The 12033-nt window shown below is 41.9% G+C and overlaps 1 protein-coding gene across 7 annotated transcripts in view; it reads left to right on the top strand.

Annotated features, from left to right (window-relative positions):
• The window catches only part of afap1l1a (actin filament associated protein 1-like 1a), a 105411-nt gene that overhangs the window by 86880 nt on the left and 6498 nt on the right, over positions 1–12033 (top strand). For all 7 annotated transcript variants that reach the window (XM_061901847.1, XM_061901843.1, XM_061901845.1 and 4 more), the window contains 7 exons: positions 1056–1131; positions 1376–1480; positions 1549–1760; positions 4956–5101; positions 5213–5282; positions 5787–5901; positions 11654–11821. In XM_061901847.1, coding sequence (XP_061757831.1) covers positions 1056–1131; positions 1376–1480; positions 1549–1760; positions 4956–5101; positions 5213–5282; positions 5787–5901; positions 11654–11821 — 892 coding nt within the window. The remainder of the gene's footprint in view (positions 1–1055; positions 1132–1375; positions 1481–1548; positions 1761–4955; positions 5102–5212; positions 5283–5786; positions 5902–11653; positions 11822–12033) is intronic.

The raw sequence follows: 12033 nt of genomic DNA, 5'->3' as shown, positions 1-12033 counted from the left end.
TTTTCCACTGAGGGCCGCAGACTGAAAAATCAAAGTATGCGGGGGCCATTTTGATATTACTCTTTTTTTAAAAGCACTACAATAGTTTTTTTTTTTTTTTTTTTTACCTTTACGGCTTTCCTCAAGTTTGGTCCCCGGTCTCCGGAAGGGTCTCAGTTATAAAAATGTTAGAAATAAGTCATAAATAATTTTTTTTTTCATTTAACGCTTGAATCTCGAGATCGACTTCAGGTCTGTCTGTCGTTTAACTTTTTTTTTTTATTTAGTTTTTTATGTTTATGACCTTTATGTCAAAACCCTTATTTATATGGCAAACACACCAAAAAAAATTTATTTTTTTAATTTAACGCTTTAATCTCGAGATCGACTTCAGGTCTGTCTGTCGTTTTAACATTTTTTTAATTTTTTTTTTTATGTTTACGGCCTTTATGTCAAAACCCTTATTTATATGGCAAACACACAAACTATGCAACCTCTTCCCCCAAAACATTTCAAAGTGGAATATTTGACGTGAAGTAATTGGAACCCTAAATAGGTGAATAATTCAAAACCGTAAAAAAAAAATAAGTGTTGAAAATAAGCCAAATGTATTTTTATATTTTTTTTACTTTTGACGCTTAAGTCTGTAGATCTCTTGATTATAAGATTTTATAGTTTTTTTCATACTTTTTTTGTTTGTTTGATGCCCTTTTTGTGAAAGAAAACTTTGTTTCGCACAAAATATACAATATTATCCCCCCCAAAATATTCGAAAGTGAAATTGTTCCAGTGAAGTAATTGGAGCCTTCAGCAGGTTATTAGTGTCAACACTGCAACTTTTTCTTGTTACATGTCACTGTTTACTCTTTTATTATACTATTTTATGTTTTAAATTTTTATTATAGTATTTTTTAGAATGGGCCGGTGGCCATTAACAAATTATCTGGGGGCCACAAATGGCCGCACTTTGGACACGCCTGCTTTATGCTGTTGATTGGGTTTTGGAGCATAAACCATCTCAGTAAATAAATCAAACCACTTACAGTTTGTTTCTTTGCATGCTTGCCCTTACTCAGAGGTTGTCTGCTGAGAGGAATGTTTCAGATTCAGACAGTTTTGGTGTATCAACGGGGGAGAACTGCAGAGACAACGGTGAGAATAAAAGACCTTGGGGAAACATGGCTGGGGCGACTTGATATTTTACCGTACACGTTAAAAAGATGCAGCACGATTTGGAAAATGCATTTTGCTGATAGTATGATGGAAAAAAATTACACGAAGAAAATCACCACAATATTAGATTTTTTTATTGATATATATTTTTTATGAAACATGCACTAATGTCTACTAGACGAGATAAGAGTTTCCAGTACTTTAATAAGCATTTTTCTTGCAGGTAAGGTGAAGCGTGGGGCTTTTGCTGCAGGCCGAAAAATCACACGCATCATCAGTTTCTCAAAGAAGAAGGTTTCTAGAACAGCCTACACTGACCCTCGGCAAGGTGAGAGGCCGTTTTACTGTGTCACTTCAGGTCACCACCTCTGCATCATTACTTCTTTGTGTATGCAGGTTATCTGTCAGTACTTGTCAACCAAGAGTGGCAAGAGCACTGGTGCTGTGTGTGCAAAGGCTTCTTGCACTTCTACCAAGACAGAGGCGACCATCAGACCTCCCTGCCCTCCCTCCCGCTGCATGGCAGCGAGGTGGTGCCAGGGCTTGGACCCAAGCATCCAATTGCCTTCCGTATCTTGCGGGCCAGCACCACAGTGGCTGCTCTAGAGGTGAAAACCGTTTTTTTTTACTAATTCATAGTTTCTCATTCTACTGCAAATATTTTAAAAGTCAGACATTATTAGTCAAATCTATTTGCTTGATTTTTTTGTGTTAGATATTAGGGTTGTACTGTATACCGGTATTAGTATAGTACCGCGACACTAATGAATCATTTTTGGTACTATATGGCCTCTGAAACGTACCGGTCCCGCATCCCCCCCTGCTCCCGCGTTGTCGTCACGTCATGACGATGCTGGTTTTACGAACAGAGGAGCATGTTCGGCAGCACACAATCACAGAGTACTTACAATCAGACACAGTGTGTAGAAAGAAAAGGGAGAACGGACGCATTTTGGCTTTAAAACTAGAGATAAAGGTGAAGTTATAACATTGAAACGCCCTTGGGAAGAGCCGCCGTCTGTAGTGTTTTAGCTGCTTCTAAATCACTAATCCTGGTCTCCATGGTGACAAATAAAGTATGTTTCTTAGAAGTATCATCCCTGCAGGACGAGGAAGAGCTAAACATGCTTCACTACACACTAGAGATGCGCGGATAGACAATTATATCATCCGCAACCGCATCACTAAAGTCGTCATCCGCCAGCCATCCACCCGAACCAACATTTTACCGAAACCGCATCCGCCCGCCACCCGCCCGTTGTTATATATCAGGGATCAGCAATCTTTACCACTCAAATTGCTATTTTGACCCATATCACAGAGTAAAGAAGATAATAGGAGCCGCAACTATTCTCGCTAATATTTGCTGGAGCTCATCTAGATAACATGTATAAGGGCATGCTTTGAAGCCATTGCCTTTGAACCCTTCTACAACATGTACAAACTGCTTTCCAGTCCAGCAACATGTTGTATGCAACTTAAGCAGATACACGTACAAGATTCAAAGGCATACTGGGTGACAGAGTACACTGATGGTTGTGATATAAACAAATTTAACACTCTTACTTATATGCGCCACACTGTGTAGCCACACCAAACAAAAATGAGAAACACATTTCTGGAGAACATCCTCACAGTAACACAACATAAACGCAACACAACTAATACCCAGAATCCTTTGCATCCATGACTATTCCTGACTGTATTTTACACCCCCGCGTCCACAACCCCGTCCACCTTACAGACGCACGGGTGGAGGCGGGGTTTGGTGCTATATGGGGTGTATAATATAGTCAGGAATAGTCATGGATGCAAAGGATTCTGGGTATTAGTTGTGTTGCGTTTATGTTGTGTTACTGGGAGTATGTTCTCCAGAAATGTGTTTGTCATTTTTGTTTGGTGTGGCTACACAGTGTGGCGCATATAAGTAAGAGTGTTAAATGTGTTTATTTCACAACCATCAGTGTACTCTGTGTCACCCAGTATGCCTTGCAGTCGTGTGCGTGTGTCTGCGGAAGCCACTTTTAACATTTTGCTGGACTGGCAAGCAGTTTGTACATGTTGAAGAAGGCGTTAAAGTCAAAGGCTTCATAGCATGCCCTCATCCTTGTTGTATGGATGACCGCCAGCCGATATACGCGACGATGTTTGCGGCTCCTAATGTGTTTTTTACTTTGTGACACGGGTCAAAACGGCTCTTTGAGTGGTAAAGGTTACCAATCCCTGAAAAATGTATAAAAAATATTTCCGAATGGTTCAACTGCCACCCGCCCGAATCAATCTAAAATTTATTTTTTCGTCATGTCACCCGCCCGACCCGCGGTTTATCCGCGGACTCCACGGATGAGACCGCAAACCACACATCTCTACTACACACCGTAGTTCATCGGCGTCACAATGTAAACAAACCCCATGGGTTGATCAAAACCAAACATCCACTGTAACGATATCGCGGACAAGCACGTATCTGGTCGGTACTACTCTGATTACGTCGATATTTTTTGCCATCACAACAACTTATTTTGTTTTTTTAAAATGTATATTATGTTTATAAACTCAGGAAATATTACTGTGGGTGGTTCCGTAGCGGAAGTCCTTCGTGCTTAAAGTGCAAACCAGAAGATCTCCGGTTTTAAATTTATCTTTTAATGGTGTTAAAATTGTTAAATATGCTAAACTTCCTGTGATGAGGTGGCAACTTGTCCAGGGTGTGCACTGCCTTCCGCCTGAATACAGCTGAGATAGGCTCCAGCGACCCCCCCACCCCGCAACCCCAAAAGGGAGAAGCTGTAGGAAACGGACGGATGGATGGAAATATGTCCCTGGACACATGAGGACTTTGAATATGACCAATGTATGATCCTGTAACGGCTTGGTATCAGATTGATACCCAAATTTGTGGTATCATCCAAAACTAATGTAAAGTATCAAACCACTGAAGAATAGATGATTATTACATTTTAACCGAAGTGTAAGCAGAACATGTTAAAAGAGAAGGCAAGCAGATATTAACAGAAAACGAACAAGTAGATTAATAATTTATTTTCTACCACTTGTCCTTAATAATGTTGACAAAATAATAGCATGATAAATGACACAATATGTTACTGCAAACGTCAGCAGACGAATTAGGAGCCTTTGTTTGTTTACTTACTACTAAAAGACAAATTGTCTTATATGTTCACTATTTTATTAAAGGACTTAACTGCAATAAGAAACATATGTTTAATATACCCTAAGATGTTTTGTTAAAATAAAGCCAATAATGCAATTTTTTTGTGGTCCAATTAATTTAGAAAAGTACCGAAAAGTATCGAAAAAAAATTTTGTACTGGTACTAAAATATTGGTATCGTTACAAAACTAGTAAATAAATAAATAAATGGGTTGTACTTGTATAGCGCTTTTCTACCTTCAAGGTACTCAAAGCGCTTTGACACTACTTCCACATTCACCCATTCACACAACGATGGAGGGAGCTGCCATGCAAGGCGCTAACCAGCACCCAACAGGAGCAAGGGTGAAGTGTCTTGCTCAGGACACAACGGACGTGACGAGGTTGGTACTAGGTGGGGATTGAACCAGGGACCCTCGGGTTGCGCACGGCCACTCTCCCACTGCGCCACGCCGTCCCTTTTTAGTAGATATACATAAAGTATCATACATAAGTTTCAGAGCATGAGGCCTTTCAGTGGTGACTTAAATGAAGCCGTAAAAAAGACAACATTGCACAGCTAATGTACAACATGAAAACTTCCATAGTCATAAAAGTGATTAAAAAAAATGTTTTGTGTTTATTTTCAGGCAGCAAACTCAGAGGAGCTTGGGAGATGGCTTGGGGTTCTCTTGGCAGAAACCGGCTCCACGACAGACCCAGAATCGCTGCATTATGACTACGTAGATGTGGAGACCATCGCCAATATTCGAAATGCTGCACGCCATTCCTTCCTGTGAGTTGGACAGTTTTAGGGGTGATGGCTGTGTGCCGAAAATATCTGTGCAAAGTCAAAAAAAAATGCCACACACGTGACCCCTGACTTCGTGACCGCTTTGATACTTAGGTGGGCCACAACCTCAGGCGATAACACAGAGTCTATAACATACGATGAGGTCCCTACTGAGGACATGCAGGTGAGAGTCGCATTAACACACGCATACACTCAAACAAAAACACAACAATTTATTAAATCTACATAAAAGCATAAGCAAAATCAATACAATGTTTTAAATATAAAATACATGTTGAGCTGCATTTGTTGGTGGGGGAATTTGCCTGCATAGTCAAATATTGTGATCAGCTTTAATGTGACATTTTTAAAGGCTAATGAGGAACTATTGGTAATAATAGTAGCTTTGTGATATGACATCAGTGAGGGCTTGAGAAATGTGTGTGTCTGTGAGAGTGAGAAAGACCAGCCACTACTGTGGTGACGGGAAGGCAAGAGGTCACAGCAGTTTAACATCCAGTAAACCCCTCAATCCTCTCTGCTGACATGCATTTAAACACACTGCTCTACACCTACAGCTACAAACACCTTTGCTGTCTAAAGCCTATAAATCTAAAGGAGACTTTCCTCCGTGGCTGAATATTTGAACCTTCTGCACCCGGTTCCTCCCCTTACTGTGTTCCTCCAGTCTATGGAGAACTGCCGGCAGCAATGTGGGAACCAAGGGAAGCGGCGCTCCAGTTTCTCCAGCAGCGATTCTGACAAAACCAAGCCGTTAAACTCCTTCAAACGGACAGGATCAAGTAAGTGTTTGGTTGCATTTCTATAGTAACTGAGCCACTGTATGTGCTGAGCATATTTATGTAAAGGATACTGTCCAGTAGGGATGGGTAACTTTCACATTTGAATCGACACGTTAACAATTCCCAGTAACTGGAAATCAATACCTTTACAGATTTTCCGCACACCTGTTTGTTCATGTGTTGATAAATGTTAATTTGTTTTATAATAAAGTACGGTTTCCCTAATTAACATTTAACATTGAGTTGATGATGGCGCTGTCCAGTTCTTATACGTTTATTTGGTAACACTTTAGTATGGGGAACATCCATCCATCCATTTTCTACCGCTTATTCCCTTTCGGGGTCGCGGGGGGCGCTGGCGCCTATCTCAGCTACAATCGGGCGGAAGGCGGGGTACACCCTGGACAAGTCACCACCTCATCGCAGGGCGTATGGGGAACATATTTACCATTATTAGTTGCTTATTAACTCACAAATTAGTAACATATTGGCTTGTAATTAGTCATTATTAAGTACTTATTAATGTCTTATTCTGCGTGGCCTTATTATGCAACCAGTAAGCCATTAATTAAGAGTCTTCCCTCAATAGTATTATTGCTTAATTAGTAATGCTAACCCAAACCCTAACCCATATATGTTCCCCTAGTGTCCAAATAACTCTAAATTAAGTCTTTGTTGCTTAGAATATTATCCCCATACTAAAGTCTTACCAATTATTTTTTTACACTTCGAAGTCCCATTTGGGGCTTCACGGTGGAAGAGGGGTTAGTGCGTCTGCCTCAGAATACGAAGTTCCTGCAGTCCTGGGTTCAAATCCAGGCTCGGAATCTTTCTGTGTGGAGTTTGCATGTTCTCCCCGTGAATGTGTGGGTTCCCTCCGGGTACTCCGGCTTCCTCCCACTTCCAAAGACATGCACCTGGGGATAGGTTGATTGGCAACACTAAATTGGCCCTAGTGTGTGAATGTGAGTGTGAATGTTGTCTGTCTATCTTTGTTGGCCCTGCGATGGCGACTTGTCCAGGTTGTACCCCGCCTTCCGCCCGATTGTAGCTGAGATAGGCGCCACCGCCCCCCGCGACCCCAAAGGGAATAAGCGGTAGAAAATGGATGGGATGGATGGAAGTCCCATTTGCAAGTATTATATACAGTAGTTTACTTTGTATTCACTATGCAGTTGCAATTCCAAGATGTTAGATGGCGGCTGTGCAAAGATTTCAGTGTGGTGCCGTAGCCAGGAAGTAGTCTTTGCCCTTAAAGGCCTAATGAAATTAGATGTTCTTATTTAAACGGGGATAGCAGGTCCATTCTATGTGTCATACTTGATCATTGCGCGATATTACCATATTTTTGCTGAAAGGATTTAGTAGAGAACATCGACGATAAAGTTTGCAACTTTTGATCGCTAATAAAAAAGCTTTGCCTTTACCGTAAGTCGCAGACGATGACGTCACCCGTGTGAAGGCTCCTCACGTCCTCACATTGTTTATTCGGACCGAGAAAACGACAATTTCCCCATTAATTTGAGTGAGGATGAACGATTTGTGGCTGAGGATATTGATAGCGAAGGACTAGAAAAACAAAAGAAAGAAAAAAATAAAGTTGAAAAAAAAAAGGCGATAGCATTGTGAGGGATTCAGATGTTTTTAGACACATTTACTAGGATAATTCTGGGAAATCCCTTATCTTTCTATTGTGTTGCTAGTGTTTTATTGAGTTAAATAGTACCTGATAGTCGGAGGGGTGTGTCCACGGGTGTGTTGACGCCAGTGTCTGAGGGAAGTCACGGCAGCTACATGAACGGCGCAAGCTCCACAGATCTCCGGTAAGAGGCGACCTTTTACCACAATTTTCTCACCGAAACCTTGCTGGTTGACAAGTGGTCGGGATCCATGTTCGCTTGACCGCTCTGATCCATAGTAAAGCTTCACCTCCGGGAATTTTAAACAAGGAAACACCGTGTGTTTGTGTGGCTAAAGGCTAAAGCTTCCCAACTCCATCTTTCTACTTTGACTTCTCCATTATTAATTGAACAAATTGCAAAAGATTCAGCAACACAGATGTCCAGAATACTGCGTAATTGCGTGATGAAAAGAGACGACTTTTAGCTGCCAGTGGTGCTGCGCTAATATGTCCCCTCCAACTCGAGACGTCACGCGCACGCGTCATCATTCCACGACGTTCTCAACAAGAAACTCCGCGGGAAATTTAAAGTTGTAATTTGGTAAACTAAACCGGCCGTATTGGCATGTGTTGCAATGTTAATATTTCATCATTGACACATAAACTATCAGACTGCGTGGTCGGTAGTAGTGGGTTTCAGTAGGCCTTTAAGTTGAGTTTAGTCTTTTGTTACACCCTAAAAAGTGTTCATAGTGTAATCAAGTGTGGTAGAGTAGTGTGCTTATTGCAGACTGATGATGGATTGTACATGCATCTTAGTTGTAGTTTTCATTACCAAATTTAGAGGTATTGAAATCACCGCGTAAAACTGCTTATGCTAATCAGTATCATGTTTATGGCAAATCCAATGTAAATTAGCATCGAGCTTGCCCATTTTAAAAAAGGGAGCCTTACTGTACGTTGGATTGTTTTCCATCAGGCATGTTTGATTTGTTGGTGTTGAAAATTGTAACATTACTTAGAGGCAATTTGACTGAGTGCTGCTGGAGAGGTATCAAACTATGGCACCATTGGATAATACCTGACTCATACCATGAATTGATTAACGTGGACCCCGACTTAAACAAGTTCCATCCATTTTCTACCGCTTATTCCCTTTTTTGGGGTCGCGGGGGGCGCTGGCGCCTATCTCAGCTACAATCGGGCGGAAGGCGGGGTACACCCTGGACAAGTCGCCACCTCATCGCAGGGCCAACACAGATAGACAGACAACATTCACACTCACATTCACACACTAGGGCCAATTTTAGTGTTGCCAATCAACCTATGCCCAGGTGCATGTCTTTGGAAGTGGGAGGAAGCCGGAGTACCCGGAGGGAACCCACACATTCACGGGGAGAACATGCAAACCCCACACAGAAAGATCCTGAGCCTGGATTTGAACCCAGGACTGCAGGACCTTCGTATTGTGAGGCAGACGCACTAACCCCTCTTCCACCGTGAAGCCCGACTTAAACAAGTTGAAAAACTTATTCGGGTGTTACCATTTAGTGGTCAATTGTACGGAATATGTACTGAACTGTGCAATCTACTAATAAAAGTATCAATCAATCAATCAATACCGACTCAATACCGACAGATTTCTGTTACCCATCCCTACTGTCTTGTGTTATTTCAGATTTAAAGACACCCGATTTTAAAGGAACTGATTAAAACATTTTTGAGGGGAGTTGTATTGTTCCTGTTGGAGACTGAACACTCATTTGTTGGTGGAAGTTTTTAAAAACAACAGCATTATTGTTTGTCACCTGTGAATATGGAGGGCATGTAGTACATCCAAGGCACACTAGTTCACCGGTAAAGTGTAGATTTAGCAGTAGTTTTCCATTACTTAAATGAAGACATCCTTTCCTGCTTTTCTGATGTTTTTGCTTGTGTCAACTAAGATCAATATCATTTTTATTTAAAGGCCTACTGAAACCCACTACTACCGACCACGCAGTCTGATAGTTTATATATCAATGATGAAATATTAACATTGCAACACATGCCAATACGGCCTTTTTAGTTTACTAAATTACAATTTTAAATTTAGCGTGGAGTTTCTTGTTGAAAAGGTCGCGGAATGATGACACGTATGATGACGCGTGCGCGTGACGTCTCGAGTTGGAGGGGACATATTAGTGCAGCATCACTGGCGGCTAAAAGTTGTCTCTTTTCATCACGCTATTACGCAGTATTCTGGACATCAGTGTTGCTGAATCTTTTGCAATTTGTTCAATTAATAATGGAGAAGTCAAAGTAGAAAGATGGAGTTGGGAAGCTTTAGCCTTTAGCCACACAAAAACACGGTGTTTCCTTGTTTAAAATTCCGGAAAGTGAATCTTTACTATGGATCAGAGTGGTCAAGCGAACATGGATCCCGACCACTTGTCAACCGGCAGGTTTCGGTGAGAAAATTGTGGTTAAAAAGTCGCCTCTTACCGGAGATCTGCGGAGCTTGCGCCGTCCATGTTGCTGCCGTGACTTCCCTCAGACACTGGCGTCAACACAACCGTGGACACACCCCTCCGACTATCAGGTACTATTTAACTCACTAAAACACTAGCAACACAATAGAAAGGTAAGGGATTGCCCAGAATTATCCTAGTAAATGTGTCTAAAAACATCTGAATCGCTCACAATGCAATCGCCTTTTTTTTTTTACTTTCTTTTTTCTTTTTTTTTTTCTAGTCCTTCGCTATCAATATCCTCAGCCACAAATCTTTCATCCTCGCTCAAATTAATGGGGAAATTGTCGTTTTCTCGGTCCGAATAGCTCTTTTTGTTGGAGGCTCCCATTATAAACAATGTGAGGATGTGAGGAGCCCTCACACGGGTGACATCATCGTCTGCGACTTCCGGTAAAGGCAAGGCTTTTTTATTAGAGACCAAAAGTTCTGAACTTTATCGTGGATGTTCTCTACTAAATCCCATCCATCCATCCATTTTCTACCGCTTATTCCCTTTTTTGGGGTCGCGGGTGGCGCTGGCGCCTATCTCAGCTACAATCGGGCGGAAGGTGGGGTACACCCTAGACAAGTCGCCACGTCATCGCAGGGCCAACACAGATAGACGGACAACATTCACACTCACATTCACACACTAGAGCCAATTTAGTGTTGCCAATCAACCTATCCCCAGGTGCATGTCTTTGGAAGTGGGAGGAAGCCGGAGTACCCGGAGGGAACCCACGCATTCACGGGGAGAACATGAAAACTCCACACAGAAAGATCCCGAGTGTGGATTTGAACCAAGGACTGCAGGACCTTCGTATTGTGAGGCAGACGCACTAACCCCTCTGCCACCGTGAAGCCTCTACTAAATCCTTTCAGCAAAAATATGGCAATATCGCGAAATGATCAAGTAGAATGGACCTGCTATCCCCGTTTAAATAAGAAAATTTCATTTCAGTAGGCCTTTAAACAAAACATAAGGAGTTCACGCTTACACTTAAGTTTCCTTAAGTCTATTGCCTTTCCCCATTGTCGTCCATCGAAGTTTGGCCGGCCTTGAAAGTGAAGTTCAGATGCTACATCTTAATCAGATGTCAATTGCAAATTACACTCTCCTGGTTGTTACCAATCCTCAGACAGCCATTAAAATAGAACATCTGGCTCGAAAGTTCCCCAAATCCAGTTTACTTTCCATTTGGAATCGCCAATTTTCACTCGGCGCTCCCATGCGCTCCATTGTGTCACTTGGCTGCTCTCCCACAAATAGAAAAGATGAGCATCCTGGGTTAAGCAACGTGATATCGACGGGGTCTCTTATTCTTTCTCGGGCCAGTGGTCTGACGCTGTGATACTTCAAAGAGTGAACACAGCGCTCCGAGGCTGGCGGCTACAGGATGTAACATAGGATTTATAGGACACTAGTATTACGTGTACTGTGTTGCTTCATGGCCTTTCCCTCCTACCACTAGTATCACACTCAGTAGTACGCAAACAAGGTGCAAAGGTTGTGGTCCGCATATTAACACAAAACATATCTGGAAATAATTTATTAGAAAGAAAATATACTAGATGTTGCATGAAATACTCTGCTTGTTTCATATGAATTCTGACCTTTCCCCCTGACTTTTCTACCTAGATTCAAACCAGTACGGAAGGTATGGGAAAATACGAGCAGAGGAGGACGCCAAGCGTTACCTGAAAGACAAAGAGGAGTTGGAAAAAGAGAGGGGTGGGATTCGGACTGCGCTCCTAAACCTCCGACAGGAGAAGCAAGAAATTAGGGAACAGCTGCAATCAGCTACTGGTAAGGGGAGCCGAGGAAAAAAAACACGGAGCAGATGCTAGACTAATCTTTTTTTTTTTTTTTGGTTATTATATCCCCAAAGCTCTTCAGCTTTGCTTTAACTTTCAACTATGAATCCTGCAAAGGCGTGCATGTCTGATGGGCGTGTTTTGACCAACAACCATTCGTCCAGGATTGTGTGGGAATAAAGTTGACTTTATTCAACATCTAAT

The sequence above is a fragment of the Nerophis ophidion genome, linkage group LG05 (genome assembly GCF_033978795.1).
Source record: "Nerophis ophidion isolate RoL-2023_Sa linkage group LG05, RoL_Noph_v1.0, whole genome shotgun sequence".
Taxonomy (NCBI): Eukaryota; Metazoa; Chordata; class Actinopteri; order Syngnathiformes; family Syngnathidae; genus Nerophis; species Nerophis ophidion.
Note: the sequence above shows the minus strand (reverse complement) of the source record. Positions and strands in the feature narration are given on the sequence as shown.